Genomic DNA, 26,445 nt, shown 5'->3' on the forward strand with positions numbered 1-26,445 from the left:
CCCTCTTTTAATATGTTTCATTCATCCGAAGCGCTTTTTCGGATTATTTACGCTCACATCCGCAGTTTTAAAAGGCAAGGATGCAAAATGTATACAGTATAATATACCAACATTTGTAAGCAACTTTTGTTTTGAAATTTTGTCTTTTACTGTATTATTTGTATATTGGTCAAATCTGAATTCTTAAGCATTCTAATGTTTATTTTATCATCCATGTTATAATCATTGTTATACATTAGTTTTGATGTGTTTGAGCTTTAGCTTTTTTCCATTTGCTTATTGACTTTCTGTTTAGAATTTTCCACGGATTTCGATATTTTTTTTTATTTTAATTTTTCTATATTACGTTTGGATTTAAAATGCCTCAATTAACCATAATAGTTTAAAAGCAACTTTTTATCTTTTATGTGATGTCATATAATAAAAATTCATTCATACGTGTAGACAATTTGAACTGATATTGATATTGTTGATAGCATGACTGAACTAAGCTCTTTTATTATTTCTAGACAGTACGGGATGTTAACTTCACACTCAATCTCATGAAATAATTCCAATACGAATCACAGTTAAAATATATACAAATGTTTCTCTGCAATGTCATATTCAGAAGAACAAAAATAGCTTATACTATTAAATATTTCTAGTTCCTGTTATATCATTGCATTTTTTTTAAGCTTTTGAAATGTGTTACCTTTAGAAAAAATGGAAATTTATATACATGTTCTACTATAATTGTTGTCTTTTTACATAATATATATTTATAGCTTTACAGGTTTGTAAATTTTTACACCCTTATATGATGAATATTTTAAAAGAAATCGTCATCAGACCGAACTTATTTGTAGAGCATAATTTCCACCTCCAAGTAAGGCACGAGTTGGTCTGAGTTGTTACAAGATTCCTTTCGCATTTCATATTGTCGACGAGTATTATCGTTCAATGTATTCAGATGTTTACAATTCGGTGAAAATCTGTAATGAACCTCCAAAGGATCTTGATGTTCCTTAATATTTGTAAGACCAAGATAACAAGAGTAACATAGAATGTCTTCTTTTGTTCCTAAATAATAGAAGCCTGCTTCGGCAAACTGCTTCAGATGTGTAACGTTATATTCCTTCAAATTTGATAAAAGTGTGAATGTAAAATACCTTACTAACGGATTATCAAATGAATCCCCTACTAATAGATCTCGATATTCTTTTGAACGAATCTTTTCAGAAATTTCCTTTTTCTTTTCACGTAAGGAACAATGTTCAAAATAAAAATTGTGCTCCGATGCAGCAATGTTCCAGACTCGAAGACATGCGCCACATTCGTAGCATTGTATATAGTCAATATGGTTAACACTGAAACACCCGGCTTCTGCTATAAGATCTCTTACCCTCTCGCTTTTAATTGGGAATTGTGCTAGTGAACGCAATCTAGATTCTTTCGTTTGAAATTCTGGTGAGTGCAGCTTCCCGTCCATATATTTAGCTCTAGCGTCTATTAATGGTTTGAATGCTAGCTCGGCACGATCAGCAGGAAATAGTCCATTTCGGCGATACTGGTACCAATAGCGATATTGTTTGTCTTTTGTCGCCGCCTCAAAAATACCGTTGAAAATCGTTACTAAATCATCGTATAATTGAACGTTTTCAAACAAAGTCAAAAGGTTACACTTTGTAACTCCAGTCGCTCGAATAACTCGTATGGCATCATCGCTATTAAAACATCTAAATAAATCATCAAGACAAAGTCTCTCGTAAGAAGCACAGTTGTGTAACCTGTTCATATCCACTGTTAGGCATTTGTCATTTATAAATACACCCCAATGATGCATATAGGACATTGCCAATGCCTTTGTGTCAGGCAATGCGCTATCTGGCACAAGATGTGGCCTTTTCGATTTACGCACTGCGTTTGTCTGAGTAGATAAATTAATCATCAGTTTCACAATTCCTGTGATTGCTTGTTCATCAGATATAAAATATAACGATCGGATTAACTTTACTCCGTCATCATCCTCCCACAAAAGGTACGGATCATTGCACCGAAGAAGAAATGGCATTTCGACTTCATTATCTAATAACAATGGAACTATAGTACAACGCGGTAGTTCAGACATGGGTGGTTCATGCACGATTAGAGACACCGTACTTGCAATTGTCCTTTTAAATGCATTGATACGAGATGATTGTTTTGAAAGTACTATCATAATCTTTTGGACTATTTTAATTTGAGCTTGCAATTTATCAGAAAAACGATCTTCTAGCGTATAGTCGGTTGTAGAATATATATCGCTTATACCATTCCGTTTAAGACGACCAATAAATTTCCTTATCCTATCCACGTCTTCGGTTTCATCGCATACCAAAAATAAAATAGAAACATTACGGACATGTTGTGCCATTACTGCCATTACTGCTTCAAACAATGCCAGAGAAAATATGCCTAGAAATAAAAAAATAAAAATTGTGATTTAAAGTCAAAGGGAGTGGTTGAGTGGTTCACCATCATACAGACAAACATTTATATGTAATTGTTATCAATAAGAGATCAACACAATATTTGTGCAATGATTTCAAATTCGTATATTACAAAAGAACATTTCAAATATAATATAATACACGTTTATATATGTTCACATAATACTCAAATCTAACGCACTTTAAAAATATAATAGTGCTTGTAAATGCAAACATAATCATCATATTGATATTTCCAAAGGGTTTGTTGCACACAAGACCCATCTTTAAACGATTGTCACATCCATTGCATTCCAATACTCTAGTTCGTACGCTCCGTGTGAATGGAATGACACATACATATAGAAATAATAAAGTATATTTGGTTGAGGAATAGCTCACCTAAAACCTTTATCAGATTCGCTCCGTTTTAATTTATGTAACTACTTCAGGCTTTGATCTTTGAATTGACTCTTTCTTCATTTCTTCATGTTACGACTTTAAAAAAGGGGCGAAGGGACATTCAAACTCGTAGATCGAAATTAAACTGACAACGCCATGGCTTAAAAAGGAAAAGACAACCAGACAAATAACAGAACACATGACACAACAAAGAAAATTAAGGATTGGACACACAAACCCCACCATAAACTGGGGTGATCTAATGTGCTTCAAGAGGGAAAGCAGATCCTGCTCCACACGTGACACCCGTAGTGTTGCTCATGTTATTACGAACCAAGTAAATAGTCTAATCCGGTAGGTCACATTCGTGAAAGGGGACCGGGATTGTAGTTATGACATTAGAAACATATCGGATATCATCTGTGAAACAGATATTCCATAACAATCATCCAACTCGTGATGGTAGCCGTAAAATTTACGAAAGGATGATCTTAACGTCACTTCTTGGAACTCTTGATTTGTTAACTTCCTATAAAGCAGCAAGCCTCTTTCAAGGAAATCTTGATAGGAAATACAAGCCCAAGAAGGAATATCTTATCGATTGGGAGATAAATATACTCCGTATGCAGGCGCTACTGGAATGTTGCTACGTGAAAATGGAAAGTTCACAATTTAGATGCTGAAATCATCTCTTTTGTCGTAAAGCTTTGTATTCAAGCAACCCTCATTGCTGATTTTTAGATGTAACTGAAGATATTAGGCAGACTAAAATGTATTTTTTTTTCTTTATCTCTAGTTCGATGTGATAGCACGTTTAACATAACCACCAAACTTTATTCAGTGAGAGCACATCATCTATAAAGAGGAAAGTAAAGTTTAAGAATATTGCTAACTTCTTTTGTGTCTTCCTGCATAAAGTTAGCCTCATTTGAATAAAGGAACAAGTCGGCAAGACGAGGGGTATAATTGGTTTCCATGGGAATGCCGATAGTTGGTTGAAAAACACGTCCTCCAAATGTAACAAATATGCTGTCAATCAAGAATCTTGATAGTGTCAGTTTCAGAGATTTTTGTTGTTTAAATCAGAGTGATTCTTAACAAAGAAGAATTCAGTCCTTCTCAAGGCAAGATACTTGTATATACGTTAAACATTCTTTTTTTATGAAACTAAGCAATTCCAACTCTTTCAATTTGTCTTTTAATATGGAACGAATAATACTGGTCTTCAGTGTAGAAAGGTCAAACGTTTTAATACTAGTGCAAGATGAAAAGGTCGTTGATTGCATGTACTATAAAAGATGAATGAAATTCTTTAGAATCCACATCTGATTCCCGCTACCTCTAGAATAGACAGTATCACAATAAGTTTGAAGCCTGGCTTTGGTTGTTGATAACATTGATGTTAATGATTTAAAAAGAGGTTTCGTTGAGCACTTGGAAGAACTAGCAATATATTGTTGTTTGTTAAGACATCTATGTAGTTTAGGTATCCAATACTCTCCTTTATCTTTGTTTGCCGTTCCAAAGGAAAATAGAACATACCTTTGCTTATACAGGATTCCCTCTTTAGTAAGTGTCGTGGGGTATATGTTGGGAGTCAAAGTGAATTATCAATACCTAATTCAATAATTATTCAGTCTATGTTATGAGCTTCACACACAAAAACAATGTTGTTTTGGGCTTTGCTGTATATGCGGGCACAACAACATAATTGTAATGGAGGTAGGACTACTGTTTTTCAACATTCTGGTCTTTAAAGATTGACGTAGCATGGGTATTGATAGACCCTTTCAGTTACGTAATTCAGTTTTGTATCAACGACCTCATAATACATTCGAAAAGAGTATATCAGTCTTCTTTCTCGCGTTTTGCCATTGCCTGACTTAACTTATAAGACGTCTTGGTATTGGTTCCTGTCAGTTCCAAATTATTGTTTACAAATGAAAGATATAAGTAATTGAATAAGCTTGAACTTCACATTTTATACAAATTATTAGAATAACACAAATAATATTTAAGAAAAATGGAATGAGGTTCCTTAAATAGAAGTAATGATCGACTCTTTATAAGAACGTCCGTATAAGAACATACAAGTTGGAAGCAATAAATCAGTATACTGTAAGCCATATACCGAAGTTCCCCTCTTGAATCCACAGGTTTTTCATTTGATTAAATTCTTCATTAATAGATGTTTAGACAGCATGCTCACGTACATTAAATTTCTTTTAATCAACAAAAAATATGAGTGACAACAAATACGAGATAATGTACCGTTCAAAAATGTTGACACTATTTTGTAAAATCAGTCTCCTAAAGACTCTCGACATATCCCACATAGGTGTGTTTTTATATAAGAATCATCAAAAATTTATGATCGTTTGTGCGGAAGCAAGATCGAGTAAGATTGCGTCAGATTGAATTTTCGTAATTATGATATAAATGTTAAAAGGAACTGATATATCTGTTCAAAGTAACACTGCATTCACGCATTCGACCATTAATAGATTCCTTTTCCTTACCTCGTTATAAGATGAAAATTAGAACAAAAGATTATCACATTGGTTCCTTAAGGTGGTACCTAACACTACATCTTTAAAATCAGCTAAACGTTTTAGTTACGTTGTGTTGTAAAGGAAAAATTAAGCATCTCTATGATCACAATTATTGTTTGTCAAACTGCTATGTAACCAGTGTAATTTTGATGATAAAACGGTTGGTTCAATTTTTTTGAAATCTTTGTATTTTTGTCAAAGGGTCAAAGTAAATACTTTATCAAAATTTTATGAAAATCAAACGAGCCAAATTAATCTTAGTGAAGGTGTTGGGTACCACCTTAATACATTCAACATACATACTGTATAGTAACTTATATCGGGAATAGTGAAAGCATTTAACGAATGAAAAAAAACTTGTACATGTATTAAGGTAACTTAAACGGTTTGCAATTTATACAAGTTACTGTAGTGCGTGATAATATTTTGTTAGGGAATTCGATGATTGCTATACAACGGTTCATTCCAGTGCACTTAACCAATCAAGATAAACTTGTTCCAGTGTTTTAGGAAATAGTTTTACGTTGTATCCATGTATTATTTATGAAGCATTCAATATGTCAAAGGGGGAATTTTCTGCATAAAGTCAAAAATAGGGCTCTTCACGGTTAGTTCGGCCATATTGGATAGGGAGCAGATTTTTTAGAAAGAGGTGGAAATAGTATGAAAGTATGGAAAAATCCTATGTGTGTTTCCAAGCAACTGCTCTGTTTTAATGCTGTTTTCCCGTATTTTTCACACCAATTTTATCTCCATTATGAAAATCTGCCCCCTATCCAATATGGCCGAACTAACCGCGAAGAGCCCTATTATGATATACTTTTGACGCACAAACTTTCCATTGCCTTAAATACGCAAACGAACGTTACAAAAACTTTACCAATACAGAACGGCATGTTTCTGCAATTAGGCCTATAGCAAAACGTTTGGTTGACAAAGTTTTATACGCAATTGCAAACTTTAACTTAATACATACGTCATTTGCTCCCTACCCAGTTTACCGCTATTACGTATTATGATGTGAACCAGTCATTGTTATAGAATCTTACACAACTTGAGTCGGTAAAGTAAGTATAAGTTTGCCTTCATACGTTTTTTGCTTTGGTATATTGATTAAATCATAACATGCATGCATATGTTCATTGACTTAAATGACCTTCAAACTGGACACTTGACGAGTGCAAGTTATTATTTCATCATTGAAACTAAAGGAATGAAAGGTAAGAATTACCACTTCTTTTATTTTCACAAAATTAGAGTATTATTATTTTCGAGTAACCTTTTCCTGAAAAAAAAAAGAAAGTTTACAAATCAGACGTTTTAATTCATCACACAAGTAATTTTTCGAAGAGAATTGTCAAAATATATTATACACACGTCTACGCCAGGTAAATCTAGGTAGGTATCCCTATAATGAATGCATTTAAGGACTATGACATCCATGGGTAAGATAAAACGAAGGAACCTAAATTCAACGCTTTATCTGAAAGAATAATCAAACATCGCCCATTTCATATGAATACACGGCTTTGTTCATTAGCCTTCATTGTACAGTGATGATATTCTTACTATTCATAATGACGTATTTGTTGCTGATCACATAGATTATGTCTCAGACATTAGTTATATATGCCGTTAGTTTCAGGTTTAAATTGTTTTATAGTTTTCAATTATGTAGCTAATAATATGAAATGAATTTTGCTCTCTGTTACAGGCCGCATGGTATTCCAAAGATGTTAACATATATGTCACATAGTCTATGGTTGGGAGTTACACATTGGCAAGTATACCATATATTCGTATCAATATTAAAAGACGCATTTCATGGACTTCTTAAGAAATAGTTGAAATAAGCAAATCTTGTACCCTCCTTCCCCTTCTACATAATTACATCAGTGTGTATTAAAAATATCTTTCTTATATCATTAATGTTTGTCCTTTATCAAAGTTACGTAGTGGAACATTGAAGTTAAATATGAAAGTTCGTACTAATAATAACCCTAAAAAAAGTCGTTTATGTGAATGGTGTAATAAGAAGGACGAAATTAAGATACCAGAGGGACAGTCAAACTCATAGATTGAAAAAAAACTGACAACGCCATGGCTAAAAATAAAAATAAAAACAGACAATAATAGTACAGAAGACAAAACATAGAAAAACTAAAGACTAAACAACACAAACCCCATCATTGGAAAATGTGTGTTATTGCAAACGAATACCACTTTGTTCATGTTTGGCAAGTTTATAGATCTGTACGAACATACTGTTTATCAAAGTATTATCGTTTTTGTTTTAATAATCAATAACTATTGAATATACAACATGCTTCTATAAAGTACTATCAAATTATGCAATTATGTAAAATCTGTACGGAATACTCAATCTAGTATAGTCTCATAACTTTATATAACTTTGTATTACAATATTGGTCTCTGTTGTCTATTAATGTTGTATATTTTGTGAAATATGTTGTAAATGTCTATGCTTTTGCATATTGATTAAATTATAACATGCATGCATATGTTCATTCACGACAAAAAGATAGCAAACTGTTCATTTTTACATTTAGATGAATACACGGAGTTCTGGGCTATATAGCTATAAGACTCTGCTATAAACAAAAAATATCAAAACATAAAGTATGCAACATGGAAAACGAGAACAAAACTTTATCAATTTTGTGCATCTGACGCGTTTATCTTGATTTAATTCCATTAGGTGTGCTCATAGCCGAGTTTGTGAAAGCCAATTATATATTAGTACCAAAACAGTTGGAGGAGTTTATGATCAAAATGGAACCTAAATATCATAGCAAAGTCCATCTAATGTCAAATTTTCCTGATGAATTTGAAACTTTAAAGTATTAATTATTTCTAAATTTATAATTTGACAATCATAGACAGGTGTTTTTAAAAATCATCTCAGGTACTGACTACTAAACTGATGATACTCGGGGACCGATAGTCCAACAAAAGAAATTTCAACACATTGATTTAAAATCAAAACAATGCTTTATAAATTTCTTAAGCCAGAAGTGCTTCTCTGGATTTAACTAAAATAATTGATATTATTTCGCTACAGTATTAATGATATTTTCATTTTATAATTTTTTTTGTGATTTTTTAATTGTTCTAATTTAGCTAAATATTATTCGACTTGAAGTTATAAACCATGACATATTTGACGTGTATTCAATAACAAACATAACGGTAAGTTGTTTAATGCAAATAAAAAGAAGATATTCAAACCCATAAAACACCATGATGAAAACACAGAAACAAAAATTAAACAAAACAACAAAATAGAGCTTAAATATATTTCTCATTTATAACTGGTTTAACTAGTAACTCTATATTAACCACCAGTGCTTAATCTACGCTTATAAGTTAAACTGGTTATTACTCGAAAGTAAAGTTATTCAGAATATCAAGTATATCATGTATATCTGTTACAACAATATGTGATGACATATCGAAATCACTTCAATTTGTTTAAAGTTTAAAGATCTGTATTAACATAAAATGTAAAATAACATAAGGTTCACAAGTTCCACAGATCAGCAATTGAAAAAAAAATACATATGTAGTCAATATTTAAATATATTTTGGGAGCAAGCCAAGACTTACACAGATGATAAAAATAGAACGTTTAAATAACTATTATTAATTGATTCGCGTTGGTAGTCTCATTCAGAGCACTAAGTTAAAAAAATCAGTTTTTCTAATAGCGTTTTTAATTCAAACTGTATACAGATGTTCATTTTTTTCACTTGAAGTAAAGAGTTCCAACTCGCATTGTACACTATAGTCAAATAAGCCAAACAAACTAAAAGAACTTTTGATCTTACTTTTTGTTTGAGAATGTTGTGTTTTTAAAAGATTAAGACTTTGTTCAAATTATTCATAGTTTTTAGAAGATTACCAGAAAAATAAACACATGGATACTGTTGACAACCATGAACTAGACTCCCAATTTCCTTTGAATTTCTTTTGATAATATTAGGAAATGTTTATATCAGATGATATTGACATTGCAAAAGGAGAATATGTCAAAGACAACAACGCGATTAAAGAGCGTAAAACAGCCCTACGCCACCAATGAGTCTTCAATACTGAAAACATCGGATATCTTTAGCATGCCACTAAACAAAAATAAGTACTACATGTAGTTCAGTAAAAATAAACATCATACTAAACAAATTAATGAACTCAAATGAAAACAAACATGTCAAGCTAACACAGGCTTGAGGTTGCTGGTTTTGGACAGGCGCGAAAATGCGGCAGGATTTAACTGTTTCGTGAGATCTCAAGTTTCCCCTACACCTCTAGCCAATGTAGAATAAACAAAAGCACACCAATACACACAGTGAATTTTTTTTTAACAGAAGCTCGACTCCGATGACTGGATAGGTAACAGAAAAAACAAGCAAAATGACAGTTATACATAAATAAACAAAGGATTTCTAGCAGGCACTTTCATGCCATCTTCAGACCTTTATCAAACCGAATGAAAATATATGTCCTTTTCATATGAAAATCAAGCACAATCCCGCCTGTTAGGGGTTAAGTATCATAAAATATATGAGTAAAATATAACTCGCATCATGCCAACAACTGGTTTTAGAATAAATGTGTTGTTTCCGATGCAATGACCCTATGAGTGAAGCAATATTAGTTTCAAAATATGCCATCTGTAATTTCAACCGTCTCGTAACTATAACCCTTGAAAATAAGTTTGTTTAAAAGTTTTAAATGAATAAATCAACTGGGCTTCTTTAATACAATTAACATTTAACACATACTCAATATGACAGTACTGTTGCTATTATACTATTTAATTAAAAAAAATACACGTGTATTTATTGTTACGGTCATGAGTTCATGAGTTCATTCAAAACCAACAAAGGAATGTAATTAGATTAAATATAAATAAGAAAAAAAAAGTTGGCTTATACTTCAAATGTGGTATCTAATTAATATCGCGCATTTAATTATATTAAATAGCTATCTATTTCAATAATTTTTTAACGTACCTGTCCAGCTCATTTGTTTTATTTGTTGTTGACGACAACGCAAACACAGAGTTAAGCATAAAACAAAATAAACGGAAACGGACGTTATAATTAAATAACTTAAAACCATGCAGTGGACTACGAGGACACGGGTTTGAATTCATTTAATCCTACGATTACGGATGTTCTATAAAGTCTTCTCAACAAATGTACTGTTTTTGTATCTGATAAAGCCTACTACGCTCATGTTATACATGACATAAACCATGCTAGGGATTGTATAATTAAATAATGCAATTGTGTTGTCAAAAAGACAGCTTCTCAACAGCAAAGATAACATACATACAACTAGAGCGTAGGATTTTTGTTTTTGAATTCAAAGGTATAAACACAATATTGATAACGAAACTAAAGAGAACAAACACAAATTTACAATTTACACAAAATACTATATAAACAGGTTTAGCTAAGACATACTTCAACTAATGACGAACATTTATGACAGACATATTGAAATGTAAACAAGGAAACAGATTTTATTCTTTTATCCCGGTCATGCTGTATATATATCTCGACCGGTAGAATAAATCCCTTACAAAAACAACAAAAAAAACAGTCCAGAAAAAGCACTGATAAGTAGCAAGGACATTATACATAATCAGTTGGAAAGCAAGTCATTGAAAACGTCCGTTGTCGTCAAGCTCTATCAGCAACAATAGCAGCCTATGTATTGATTATGTGGCGCTACAGTCGGCGGTGGCGTTTAAAAGTCCTAGAAATCAATCGGCTAAAAAATCGACGTTTTTACTATTTTGTCAACTTGCCATTCTTTTATAAAATGATTTTTAAAATTTGAAGGTTTTGTGAGCAATATAGTTTCATAACGACACAGACACATTGTCCAAAATAACTTTTATTTACTATTTCCTAATCTTCTCCGTTCTAAAAAATTACCAGCCACTTTTTTTGTTCGCCAAAATCATCGAATTTAAATAACTTGACCTTTGCGTATCGAAATACGGAGAAGAACAGTAAAAATCTTAAAAGAAACCGGGTAACCTATTTCAAATTTATACACAATTATAAATCTTTGATAAACAGCAAACAAATATATTGTTATTTTATGGATTATAAAAAGGATTTTGACTGTGACGCTTTTTTAATTTTGGATGAAAATGGCGAAATGTGGTATAAATGGAAAAGTGTTAAATCTAATAAAATGTATTCTAACTGGAAATCATGTGTCAAACATAACGGACATTTTTCTAAGTTTGTTAACTGTAACTTTGGTTTAATACATGGAGAATCCTCATCACCTTCTTAAATGCTTTAAATTTTTAAATCTACGCTTAAAGGTTGAACTTGCTATTACTCGAAAGTAAAGTTATTCAGAATATCAAGTATATCTGCTACAACAATATGTGATGACATATCGAAAGCACTTCAATTTGTTTAAAGTTAAAAGATCTGTATTAACATAAAATGTAAAATAACATACCGTTCATAAGTCCCACAGATCAGCAAATGAAAAAAATACATATGTAGTCAATATTTAAATACATTTTGGGAGCAAGCCAAGACTTACGCAGATCGTAAAAATAGAACGTTTAAATAACTATTATAAATTGGTTCGCGTTGGTAGTCTCATTCATAGCACTTAGTTAACAAAAATCAGTTATTAAGGTCTTTCCTCTCCGCGAGGAAAGACCTTATTGTTTTTCTCCTGTTTTTTGTTTTTGTTTTTTTTTTTTTCATCCAGCATTTGTTTAACATGGCCTCCCCTTGTTTCTGTTGGAGTTATCAAGACCAAATATGGACCATCGGTAGACCTCATCATGAAGTATTACCAGATGAGGCTGTGTAGGATTTCATCATCCCCTTTAGAAGTTATCTCCCTTTTATTGTTTTTTTTCGACATGCCCCCCCCCCTCGTTGTTTCTAAAGATATCATGACCTTATTTGGACAATAGTTAGATCTCATCATGATGTGTTACCATGTGAGGCTGCTAAGGATTTCATCATTCCCTATGAGAGTTATGTCCCCTTGAAGCAATTTCTTTCTTTTACATTTTTCTCAAAATGTATTCAAGACAGAATCGATTTGAAAACGGCAACTTGTACAGGACCAGATGGCAATGTTAATTAACATATACAATCATTTTGTTGTTAATCCTTATAAGGAGTTATTTCCCTTGAAAAATATAAACAATTTTTGAAAAATTGTATCTCAAGAACCGGAAGTCGTAAAGACTTGGGACCTACACCAATAATCTTAAGTTCATGTGACCTTTAATTTGCACCCAAGGTCAAAGGTCACCGAGTGCAAAAAAAAAATTAAGCTGCAATTTCAAGCTTTCATATTAAGAAAACGATAAGAGTTTGCTGCATACTTACAGCGTATAAAATGTTTCTCTCGACGAGCTCTACATTTTATACACTTAGCTCAAAAGAGTCCGACTGTCTGTTCAAAAGTTACGACGGGATGATTCTTAAAAGTGTAGTATTGTGTGTCTATCTTTTTAAAGGTAACAGATATCAACCTACTATAAACTGCAAAGATGATCAGTAGTTCATGACCTTCAATTTGAGGTCAATGTCAAGTCATGATGAAATTTCACCTTGACCTTCGCATTTTAATATGACCTTGACCTTGTAATATTTGAAAGGTCAAGTAGTCCTGAGTTGAATGGTGATAGTCCCATGTCTCTACGACTTCCGGTTCTCAAGTTTTGTATTGCATCATATATTTGATGATTAATTGTGACCTTGGTGAACTTTGAAATTGTCCACATTCTTTTTCTATAATGTTGTCCTTCAACTGTAGATCATTTATCATTTAACAGATTTGAGATATCTATTGTCGTTTTAGAAATAATGCAGTTTCAAGTTTTGCGAGCGGAGGCATGTATTTCCGAATCATCAAGAGCTTACCACTTAAAATGTTTTAGAAATTGAAGAAGTTGACATAGTTATATGTTTGACCAAATACCAAAAACATTCCATGGAAAAAAACACCAAAAAATCAATTTGAAATTTTCATGTTTTGCATTGACTTTGTAAGTTTCATAACTTCTATTTATATAGTTGATATTGCATCATTATTTGCACTTTGTCAAATGGGGTCATCTGATATATCAAATTGAAGGTCTTAATAAACTCTACTTAAAAATGAAAATTTTAAACCCCCTTTTCATCCCAGGGGGAAGGGTGGGGTCATTTAGTGCAAACATTCAAATTTCTCAGATGGTAAGGTTGTCGCATATCAAATGAAAGAATATTAAACGTACATTTCAAATTTCAAATTGACGTCCCCCAAAAATAGGTTGGATGGGGTCATTAAGTGCAAAAATCAAACTTTCAAGAACATGGTGTTGTCGCATATCAAATGAAAGCTCATCTACCCTGTGTTACATATATCATACTTCCGATCTCAAAAATGTAGACGGATGAGGTCATTAAGTGTAAAAAGCGAAAAGTTTCAGAAGGTATGCTTGTCGTATATTTTGAATAGCGTTTTTAATTCAAATTGTATACAGATGTTCATTTTTTTCACTTGAAGTAAAGAGTTCCAACTCGCATTGTACACTATCGTCAAATAAGCCAAACAAACTAAAAGAACTTTTGATCTTACTTTTTGTTTGAGAATGTTGTGTTTTTAAAAGATTAAGACTTTGTTCAAATTATTCATAGTTTTTAGAAGATTACCAGAAAAATAAACACATGGATACTGTTGACAACCATGAACTAGACTCCCAATTTCCTTTGAATTTCTTTTGATAATATTAGGAAATGTTTATATCAGATGATATTGACATTGCAAAAGGAGAATATGTCAAAGACAACAACGCGATTAAAGAGCGTAAAACAGCCCTACGCCACCAATGAGTCTTCAATACTGGAAACATCGGATATCTTTAGCATGCCACTAAACAAAAATAAGTACTACATGTAGTTCAGTAAAAAAATCATCATACTTAACAAATTAATGAACTCAAATGAAAACAAACATATCAGGCTAACACAGGCTTGAGGTTGCTGGTTTTGGAAAGGCGCGAAAATGCGGCAGGATTTAACTGTTTCGTGAGATCTCAAGTTTTCCCCTATACCTCTAGCCAACGTAGAATAAACAAAAGCACACCAATACACACAGTGAAATTCTTTTTAACAGAAGTCCGACTCCGATGTCTGGATAGGTAACAGAAAAAACAAGCAAAATGACAGTTATACATAAATTAAGAAAGGATTTCTAGCAGGCACTTTCATCCTGTTCAGTGTTAGCCAAGGTTCCGCGTTGAAGTACTTAACTTGTATACTATTGATATATGTGACTTGGATCGATAGTTGTCTCATAAGAACTCATACCGCATCTTTTGTTTTCTATAGCTTCACATTATGAATTAACATGTGTCCAAACCTTTACGAGAATCGGTGATCAAACACACTTGTTTTACTTAAAACCTTTATCTTTTAGGGAAAAAAAGCAATGCCCAGCTGCTGTTGTGGATGACAGCTCCTAACAATTTTAGCTTTATAAACAAAACTTAACAGGCGGATACGTTCGATGTAATCTCAGCAGATAGAATCAACAGGTGTTAAAGTAATACAAAAATGACGTTGTGTTTCCTTCTGCCAAACCATAGCACCAAGCTATCTAAGAAATAAGAAATATAAACTACAGTAGAAGGAGCTAATGGAACATTTTATCTTTAAGGATAGGAACATCGACAATACAAAATCAAAAGCCGTCCTGTTTGCATAGTTAGTTTTTTGAATGGATATTACTATTTGTAATTCTAATATCAAATTGTAAAAAAAATGTTACTATTTCAAATTTATGATTAAATATGAATGACTTCAGGCGGATACAATTTATTTTTATACCGGATAAGTAATTGAGCACATGTATAATGTGTTTTTCTATGTTGTGATGTTATGCTATTGTTTCAGAAAAAGGGAGAAGGTTTTGATCCATTAAAACGTTTAATCCCGCTGCAAATGTTTGCACCTGTCCTAAGTCAGGAATCTGATGTACAGTAGTTGTCGCTTGTTTATGTAATATATACGTGTTTCTCGTTTCTCGTTTTGTTTATATAGATTAAACCGTTGGTTTTCCCGTTTGAATGGTTTTACACTAGTAATTTTGGGGCCCTTTATAGCTTGTTGTTTGGTGTGAGCCAAGGCTCCGTGTTGAAGGCCGTACTTTAACCTATAATGGTTTACTTTTAAAATTGTTATTTGGATGGAGAGTTGTCTCATTGGCACTCACTACAAATCTTCCTATATCTATATTATAAACAAAACATTAACAGGCGGATACGTTCGATGTAATCTCAGCAGATAGAATCAACAGGTGTTAAAGTAATACAAAAATGACGTTGTGTTTCCTTCTGCCAAACCATAGCACCAAGCTATCTAAGAAATAAGAAATATATACTACAGTAGAAGGAGCTAATGGAACATTTTATCTTTAAGGAAAGGGACATTGACAATACAAAATCAGAAGCCGTCCTGTTTACATAGTTAGTTTTTTGAATGGATATTACTATTTGAAATTCTAATATCAAATTGTAAAAAAAATGTTACTATTTCAAATTTATGATTAAATATGAATGACTTCAGGCGGATACAATTTATTTTTATACCGGATAAGTAATTGAGCACATGTATAATATAAATGTAGGCAATGGTACTCATAAGTGCGTTAGCCACGCTAAAGTGTGATGCTCCACGCTAATCTACGATGCTGTCTCACGCTCGACGGTCTACGCTAATGTACAATGGTGTCTCACGCTAAAGTTCGATGGTTGTTTGTTAGCTCTAGTTCGATGGTATGTCACGTTAGGTGCAATGGTTGGTTGTTACCTGAACGATGGGATATCACACTAATATTCGATGGACCAATAGGGTAGGGTCAAAGGACTGACAATGTCAGAGTGATTGGATGTTAAAGAATAGTCTTCTAAAGCTAGTATGCTAAGGGACAATATACATGTATGTGATGGATTTTATAATTTACCAGAGGGATTAAGTGATTGGTTCTACGTTAGAAGTCCAACCACGTAATAATTGCTTAAATTTAGATGTCACAAAAAACTATATTTCCTCTAAATGATTTTTTACAATTTGCACGTATCTAATATTTGAATTATTTGTGTAGCATGCCGTTCACACAGTCTATCAATAATCCGAACACCTCCCCTTACAGTTGAATTGTAAATTACAAATAAAAGTACGAATTCCTTCATAGCCGGATTATAAGTAACATATTTGTACAAGCTATAAGTTAAATGCGAGAGAAAGGCAATGTTTTCCGAGCTTTCTACTACTTCGTAGCGAGTATAAAAACATGTTATATTTTCCTATGTTTTAGCCGACAGTTCATAATTTCCGCTTAAAAACATATACATGTACCTTTACTTTACCGACAGTACCTTTTTTTTTTTTTTAATAAAAACGACAATATTTTAACGGGGACCGCAAAGTAAACTGCAAAGTAAACAACTATTTAAATGCATCCGTTCACTTCCGATAAAATCAGGTTACAGAATACTTATGAGTATACTATTTTGTATTTTTCCCTGGCTTTTAAATATCCGTATAATAGTTCAATATAAAGAAACTTTTTAAATCTTAATTTGGATCCGAATTGTGAGGTCAATACTGAATATTTTTGAAACCAGGCCAAGACTTACATAGATTATAAAAATATCAACGTTTTGTTAACACAAATTGTTTCCGCTTCGTTGCTCTCATTTAATATTCTTTAAACAGGTCGAGAATCCTAGATTTCCTGACGTCAGAATATATTTGCATAGTAATTTCCCAAACACAAGGCCAATATGGCCTTGAAAAACTGCAAATATGTGTATTGTCAAATATATAATATAATCTTGGATTTGCATGCTCAGATTAAAAAAGTATTGTTTGCTAGCTTCACTATTCGACTTTCTCTTTCGCCTTGTAAAAGTAGTTGAACAGTTCTTTTCCATTGTTATGTATTGCACCAATTGTGCAATAATTTCACGGACTGAAACAGTGAAATTTCAGACGAAGTGACCACTGTCTAGTATGAATTTTGTTTGAGCTTTTTTAAACCTGTATATTGTCATTCCAAAAACATTTCTGCCTCAAAAAACACGACAACTTACACTGAAACACTTCTTACTGAACTGGATGTGTAAACTTTTTATCAGGACCTGAACTAAAAGTAAGTTTCAAGTTGATTGGACTTCAACATCATCAAAAACTACCTCGACCAGAAACTTTAATCATCAAGTTTAACCTGACGCGGGACAGACCAGAAAACATAATGCCCATAAATGGGGCAGTACAATGGTCAAAATGTTATGGTCTATACATAAGGATGTATTGGTATCAATATAACTGGTCCCCTGATATTTAAATTTGTTAAAGTTTGTTTTGGTGATAAAATATCTAGAAGATTTTGTATCATAGAGCTGACCGGATACCACAATAAATAGGGCGATAATGTGTTGCAAGTGCTACTTGCTTAGTAGAGAGATTAAAAATTTCGTGTGCAGACGGGAAGACGGCAGTTTCATGAACAGTAAAAATCTTTAAACAAGCCAATAAACCTAATTTGCTTGAAAAGCGGGGCTAAAGATACCAGAGGGTATGATGGCCAGATGTGGACATTCTTTCTTTTGCGTTCTTGCGTTTTCTACTTTCACTCTGCAAACGCTAAATCGAGAAATTCGCAAATCCGAAAATCAATAAATTGAGAAAGCAAAAACGCGAAGTCGAGAAATCGATTTCCTGTTTTTGCGTTTTTGCCTTCGTGTTTTTGTGGTGTTGCTTACTAGCTTTCTCGATTTCTCGATTTGTCGAATTTACATTAAAGTGGAAGGAGAACGCGAAATGGCCACATCTGGCCACCATTAAAGAGACATTCAAACTCATGTGTTGAAGTCTATGAGATATCTACAGACACTTTGTACAACAAAAGAAATAGAAAGAAATAGAGACCATGACACAAAGAAGAGAAATGGTCTGTTTAAAAAATTTGACATAATGTTATTAAATCCTTATCCTTCCTGTTGTATTATAGACTCTCGACTATCTTATCAAGATGGTATCCATAATGATCGTATCAAACTATATATCTAAGATTGAGCAAGGGTTCATCAGATTGAATTTAAAAAAAAAGAACTCTTACATGGTTATGACATTAAAAATGACTCGCACAATACTTATATATGCCGTCCGTTCTTTTTTGAACTTTTTTTGTCATTTCGTGGCGTTTATATCGGAACATGAAATATGAATATTTCTTTTTGTTGAAGCCCGTTTCGTGATTTAAAGTTGTTACCTTTCACGTCAGTTTGTCACTGGTTGAGTGTTGTCACATGGCAATTATACCCCTTCTCCGTATTTTTAATAAGAAACAAACAAATTGTAAGGCCATTCTAACAAAATAATTGAAATTAACAAATCTTGCAACCCACCTGACATAAATAATGAATTGAGAAGGACAATAGAAGATCACCACTAGTTCATTTCCTCTTAAAGATGAGTTGCGTTTAATATTGCCATAAGACAGTGGCAATACGACAAAAATTACCAAAACAAAAGGTGGCAACATAAAAATGATAACAACACTTTGTCAATTTCATGCATTCGAAGCCCTTTTCTTGATTTGACTAAAATTGACATAAAACAGTATGGCCAAGCCCATTTAAGAACAACCTTTCCTGGGGAATTATTAGTTATTTAAAAATATTTGTAATCAGACAATTTCAGTTAGTTTTAAAACAAAAATTATATCAGTACAGACCTGTAATCCTGAACTGATGATAACCTCGGGAACTGATAGTCCAACGACAGTAACATTGACTCAGTACTGTACAAATAAAAAATAAAAAAAACAATACTTTAGAAATGCCTTGCGTCGAAAGTGCTTTTCTGGACTCGAATAAGTATGCAAATTTTAATATTTATCATATTTTTATTTCAGAGTTTTTGTACTAATAACACTTTTTGATTGTTTTGTATTTTTATTAAATATTATTCATCTTGGAGTTATAAACCATTGATTGGCTTTATTTATGCAATGAAAATAGAAAGTAGATACGATGGATATTCAAATCCATAGAAACAGAAATCACGATGGAAACAAAACAGAAACAAAACATGAAACAAAACGACAAAAAATGTTCTTAAAAATACAGATTTATCAATATATTTCTCAATTTTAAACGGTTTAAATAGTATCTCTATAGCAAAGAACACTCCTCTCACTTCAAATATAACGTAAGAACGCTGAAATATTCAGGATACCAAAGATGTATACTTTATAAGTTGTCTGGATAATGTTATATTCCATATTGAAAGCACTTCGATTCATTATAAACTTTTAAAAGGTACATTTTGAATCTGTATACCATGAAAATGTAAAATTACCTACCCCTCAGTCAGTCCCACAGAGCAGTAACTGGAACTAATTGATATCTAGCAAACATTAAATACATTTTGAACGCAAGCCAAAACTAACATACTAAATTGTTTCGCTTTGGTCTCATTCATAGTTCTTTGTTTAAACATAAGTTATTTAAATTGTGAATTCAGTTCTAAATGTATACAATTGTACACGTCTTTCACATCAGGTAAAGATTTACAAGTCGTAATGTACATACCCTTTAAGAAAACAAGCTCATTATAAACATAATGTAAGTTCTTTTGGACATACCTTTGTTTGAGAATGTTGTGTTGATAGAAGATAAATAAGTGTCTTTGTTCTTTTTATTCATACATTTTAGAAGATTTAACAGGAAGGTTTAAGCATATAAATATTGTTAAAGAAAATGGACTCAACTTATTATTTCTTTTGTTTTTGTTTGGGTGCGTTTTTCTTTTAACAATATTATGTATGGTAATATGTTTCGTTTATAATGAAATCGAGAATAAAAATGGGGAATGTGTCAGAGAGTCAACAGCCTGATCTCCGAATACGACACAGAAGAAACTAAGTAAAAGTTCACTGATACGTCGATTAACAAAGGACTACTAGCAGCTACCGAAATGCCAGCTCCGGACCTCAACTTAACCGAATGAAAGATTATGTCCTCATAATATGAAAATCACGCACAAACCCACTCATTATGGGGTAAGTATTATATCATCATTTTATTGACGAGAAGTACATAACCGGTAGCAATCCAGCATTTATGAACTAGTTTGAGCTGAGGGTTGTAGAATAAAGGAGTTTATTTCCGATGCAAAGATCTTATGAGTGAATCTTATTAACTTTAAAAAATGCCATCGTTAAATGAACTGGCAGCTTTATCAATCCCTTCTCAACAAGTCTGTTGTAAAGTTTCAAATGAATAAATCTACCTGGCTTATCTTATACAGTTTACATTCAACAAAAACTTTGTATACACTTTTTCTCTCTCCAAAAGCATGATAATGCTATTGAATTTACAAAATACACTTGTATTTACTGTCAGTGTAGTAAATTTATTCACAGCCTTCAAATGAATGTATATTGATTCTAACTGGAAAATAGTGCAATGGGGTATGAAGGAATATCACGCATTTAATTATTCATTCTATTTAAAAAAAAAGTACCTGCTCATTTATTTTTATTTGTTGTTGACAACTACACCAAACCAAAGTTAAGCATAAAGCAAAATAAACATAAAGCAGACGCTTAAATTTGAATAAGCAAAACCATGCTGTGAAGTAGGAGGCCACGGATTTTAAACCATTTAGATAGACCTACGCTTATATGTACTATATGAAAACTTCCAAACAAATGTGTTACTATATCAGGCTACGGAAAGAAGGGACAATAACTGTCATATTCCTTTCATGGTAGTAACATTTTTTGGGCAAATGGCTGCTTAACGTAAAGAAACCCATGTACATGTAAGTGACGTTTTGGTTAGTAAACAGATGTCAGATAGGAGGCAAACAAAATAGCAAACAAGAAGTACAGAGAGCGTGAAGACATAAGTTTAATATTGATTCGGTGTCAAAGGCGTATCGACTGTGTCATTGTTTTTATCATTTAGGATGTTCTACTGATTGTAATGCCTTTGTATTTGTACTCATTTCTCTTATAAGAAAATTATTATTCTAATATTTATACCTTTCATTTCCATTATAATATAATTATTTTTATTTGTTTGCAATAATGTTAAAGAAGTTGTGTTATAGTTAATCTCGCACGCTCATATGGTCATACTACCGATGTTAAGAAAAAAACAATTATACATTTGTATTTAAAAAACATATTGGAGGTCCTTGATTAAAAATTCACAAACGAATGAATGAAGGAAAATTTTCCTCATAAACATGCATGTATAAAGTAAAAAATATTTGGTTTAAAATTATCTACAGTTGCGTTTGTACTACAATATAAATGTTTCATAACTTTACGAAATATTTTATATTTAAGACATCCTCACCCAACATAAGGGATGGAAATCTTAACAAATGTTCTTTTGTTTTTTTCTAAATATAATTTTGGGGCCCTTTATAGCTTGTTGTTCGGTGTAGGCCAAGGCTCCGTGTTGAAGGCCGTACATTGACCTATAATGGTTAACTTTTTTAAACTGTTATTTGGATGGAGAGTTGTCTCATTGGCACCACATCTCCCTATATCTCTTTACATTATATTTTAAGATCATTTCGAAAACGAGAAGTCCCATTCGTGAAACTGAATTTGTTGAAAATGATCCTTCCATTTTTTGACTCAAATGAATACAATTATTATGGTGCAGTCACAAGGCCATGCATGCTATGGATTCTTATTTTGATGAAAAATGAAAAGGTTATAATATATTAGGTTTTATTAAAAAAAAAACCTAAAATCTCATGATCGGGAGGAATACATGTTTATCAAGATATTTTGGAGAAAATCACACCAATGAGGTATCTAATATCAATTCTGAAATGATGTCAGTACTTTTTCTATGCCGTCATCCCAATGAAAATATCTACCATAAAGTACTTCTTTCATCAATGAAAAAGTGGCATATTACCTGACAGAAATGAATACTTTCAATGATAACATGATTATGGTTGAACTAGAATAATTTGAATCTGGTAGATGGTATTATATATCAGACATAAGTCACCAACGCAAATAAAAATAACTAGTTAACAGTCGGTTTATGCATTTAATAGTTTTTGCAACTATTATAGTAATAAAATAATTATCAAAATTTGATAGCCTATACATAAGGATGTATTGGTATAGATATAACTGGTTCACTGATAATTATCCACATCTGGCCATCATTTAAGGGACATTCAAACTCGTGTGTTGAAGTCTATGAGATATCTACAGACACTTTGCACAACAACGGAAATAGAAAGAAATATAGACCATATCACAAATAAGAGAAATGGTCTGTTTAATAAATTTTCGCATTCGATCATAAATTAGCGAAATCAAATTAACTACAAAAACAAGCAGACTTTTCTAATAGTATAATATTATTCCTTATCAAACTTTATAACTACCAGGCAAAAAATGTATTGTGCATTTAAACCGGTCAGTTTTGTATACAACTTATGTAAAACTGCCAGTTTTGAGTTACAAGAGCCTTCAGTTTTAAAAAAAACCCACATAATCATCGTTTTAACAGATCCTATTCCTGCTTGTACCTAAGAAAATAAATTTGATATGTCCTCTTGAAAAGGGAAAAAAAGTTGTGTGCATTGGAGGATCGATGGCATTTTAATACTATCATCTAGTAGTAATGTACCAATACAATTTAGTCAAAATTAGATGCATTGTACATTCGGTTGCCTTTATAAATGCAGGGGAATGAGATGATGTTCTTGAAAGAACTATCATAATTGTTTGCAACATTTCGAATCAGACATTGAAATTCTATAAAATAACTTTCTCCTATTTCAAGTCGGTTGTAGAAAATATACCGCTTACACCGTTCTATTGCAGACAATCAATAAATGACTATGTCCAATCCACGTTTTCTGTTTTAGAGCATACCAAAAAAAGACAGAACTATTTCGACATTCCATGCCAATGCCAGTACTGTTTGAATCAATACTAGAGGAAATGTGCCTCAAAAGTGAAATTACAGTTTAATGCAAAGTAAAAGCGGAGGGAGCAAATAGTATTTTTATATACAGCTGTCAAAAAATATATAATGTTATTACAGCAATACAATCTGTCTGCGCATGAATTTCCAAATTGAAATATTAAGAACGTTTATATAGGTTCATCTTATATTGCTATTTACGTATTTTAATTCAATTGAGTCTTGTTTATGCAAATTAATAAAATATCAATAGCTTTGTTGCACACAAGGCCCACCTTTTATTTCGCTTTTCACCTAAGACCCTTTTTTTGTCATATAGATTTTTACATCTTGGATTTGAAATGTTTCGGTTTCCGTTTCGATTTCGATGTAATGACATGAATTTAACATAAGCGTATCGGACGAACGAAATTGGAATAAAACTGTAAAAAAAAAGGACTTACGAACTTTTCTTCCTCTCGACTCTAAGAGCTGAATCTGTGAAAGCCTAGAATATAAAGATACCAAAAAATGTGGGGAACTACATGTCTAAAATGTACCTAAAAATATAATTACAAAGTCCATCTAAGGTAAAAAAAATTCCTAATGTAATTGGAACTTTAGTTTATTAAAATTTTCTGAATTTATAATCAGACAATGTTTAACTTTTGTATTCGCTGATCTCGGTACTGAGCTGTTGACACCCTCGTGGACTTTGATAGCTGAACAGATTTCACTATTGATGATATTTTGGTTTTATAGTTTTTCTACTTATTTCATGTATTTTATAATACTTTCTGATTGTTTTCTGTTTAACAAAAATGAACATTATTCGTCGTGGAGTTACATGAAACATTTGACTTTTATTCTATAAAAACACAAATGTTTATTTCTTATTTCAAATGGAAAACAAATACAAAGGATATTTAAACCCCCACAAAATGGACAACAGGATGGTAACAGCCAGAAAAATATTAAACAAAACAACAAAATATGGACATTAAAAATACAGATTTGTCAGTTAATTCCTCACATATAACTTGGTAACTCTATATCAAACAATACTGCTTACACTTTATGTATAACTTAAAACAAACTCGAAAGTTGAATTATTCGGGATATTATATATGTATATTTATACATTAATTAAATTTGAAGTTGTCATGACAATTTGTTATGACACATTGAAAACACTTCAATTTGTTTCAAATTTTAGGGTAAATTTTAGATCTGTATTATAAGAAAACGCTTACCTACCTACCAAGTCAGTCACACAGATCAGCGGTTTGAACTAATCGATAGCTAGCCAATGTTAAATACGAGTATATTTTTGAAAGCAAGCCAAGACTTACATAAATGGTGAAAATAGAAAATCTAAAATAAGACTAAATTGAGTAGAAGTTTCATGTCAATGTTCTGTGTTTGTAAATTATTTGAATAGAGTATTCAATTCTAAATGTATGCAATTATATACGTCTTTCATTTCAAGTGAAGATTTCAAAGTCGTTATTTAAAGACCCTTTAACATTATTTAACCAAGACGAACAGAATTTAAATACTTTGAACACACATGTATCTTAAATGTCTTTGTTGAGATTATTTATATTTTTTAGTAAAATTAATATACGGTATACATGTGCATTTGATTTTGTGGAAAACAATGGTCTTAACTTAATTTTTATTGGTTGTCTTGTGTTTATGGGGCTTCTTTCAAATCTATTAATCATTGTGAAATGATTCAATATAATGATATTATGAATAAGGCTTCTCTTATACAGTTCACATTAAGAAACATACTATTTGTTTTCTAATATACTTCTTTTACATTATAATACTTACTGCCAGTGTGAATAGTTTATTCAAAGCCTTGAAGGTGGTATGTGTGTCTGAATAAAAATGATAGAATTTGTTTGAAGTTTGTAGTTTCAATTGATACATGTTCAATAATATAATAAAAGTGAATATTAAAAGAAAAAAAGGTTACTGTACGTTTTTTTCTGACTAAAATACAAAATAGCTAAATTAAATGTCGATTCTGAAAGAAAATGCACTATTTTAAAGTTACCAACCCTTAAAACGCCAATTTAAAACATTGAACTTTTGATATCGCCATTTAATTAGAGACTTTTTTCGGAGTTTTTCTCGGAGAAAACGTATCAAACACCATTCTGACCCTATCGAAATTTCGAACATTCCACACGACAGGAATGGAATATAACCACAATGTCATTGCCTGGCTGATATCGTAACTCTTTGCATCGTAGAAGAATTCAAACTTATAAATTTTAATGATAAAAACATAACCTAAGTACAGTCAATAACTGAAGAACATGCTAGATGATGCATACAAGCGCCTCCAAATTAAAAAAGACACACGGAATATAAAACATTTTATAGTAATTGAAATTTTTTAAAAGAAACAGTAAAAGTCATATGAAAAAAGATTTGATATTGATTGCAATTTCTATTCTTATTTGAGAACGACGTCGCCATTTCATTATTACAATCAATCAGCGATGTCTTAGTCTACACTGTTCAAATACTTACTGATATTGAGCGTAGCGATATCTATTAAGAATATTGCCTGATAAAAAAAACAATAGAACAACATGATTCGTACTCATACAAAGATCATACATAAGAAAGGCCACTTTGATTTAGGCACCGATTCTACCAAAGAGGTAAACACTATTTACAGATTTGAGAGTACACGCCGTTACTTACACATGTTACAGTTTGTTCAAAGTCTTTTAGATATCTTTAGCCTTTGTGTTGTCAGTTTGTTTCCGACTTATATAAGTTTTATAGTCCATGTGGTATCGCGTGCCATTATTGTTTTCTTAAGATGTCTTGCGCCAAGTCAAGAATATATCAGTTGTTATCAAGTAGTCTGTTTCTGGTTGCGTTTGTGTTTGTATTTATTACGTGATGTTGTTGGCCCAGTGTTTTTTACTAGTGTAAATGACATGTTCTCTGTGTTTCGTTACGGACCCGGATTTGTTTTTGAGTAATTGAT

At 32.0% G+C, this 26,445-nt stretch overlaps 1 protein-coding gene across 1 annotated transcript; it reads right to left on the reverse strand.

Moving 5' to 3' along the window:
• Window positions 1–393: 393 nt before the first annotated feature.
• LOC139486965 (uncharacterized) lies at window positions 394–24,710 on the reverse strand. Its single transcript, XM_071272004.1, has 3 exons — window positions 24,683–24,710; window positions 23,894–23,937; window positions 394–2,436 (listed from the first exon to the last, which is right to left on the reverse strand). The coding sequence occupies exon 3, from the start codon at window positions 2,402–2,404 to the stop codon at window positions 839–841; it is 1,566 nt and encodes a 521-aa protein (XP_071128105.1). The 5' UTR covers window positions 2,405–2,436; window positions 23,894–23,937; window positions 24,683–24,710; the 3' UTR covers window positions 394–838.
• Window positions 24,711–26,445: the final 1,735 nt, after the last annotated feature.

Source organism: Mytilus edulis, chromosome 8, assembly GCF_963676685.1.
Source record: "Mytilus edulis chromosome 8, xbMytEdul2.2, whole genome shotgun sequence".
Classification (NCBI taxonomy): domain Eukaryota; kingdom Metazoa; phylum Mollusca; class Bivalvia; order Mytilida; family Mytilidae; genus Mytilus; species Mytilus edulis.

Bases quoted from the DNA above. Each gene is read 5' to 3' on its own strand.
- LOC139486965 (XM_071272004.1), bottom strand. From the start codon at position 2,404: ATGGCAGTAATGGCACAACATGTCCGTAATGTTTCTATTTTATTTTTG.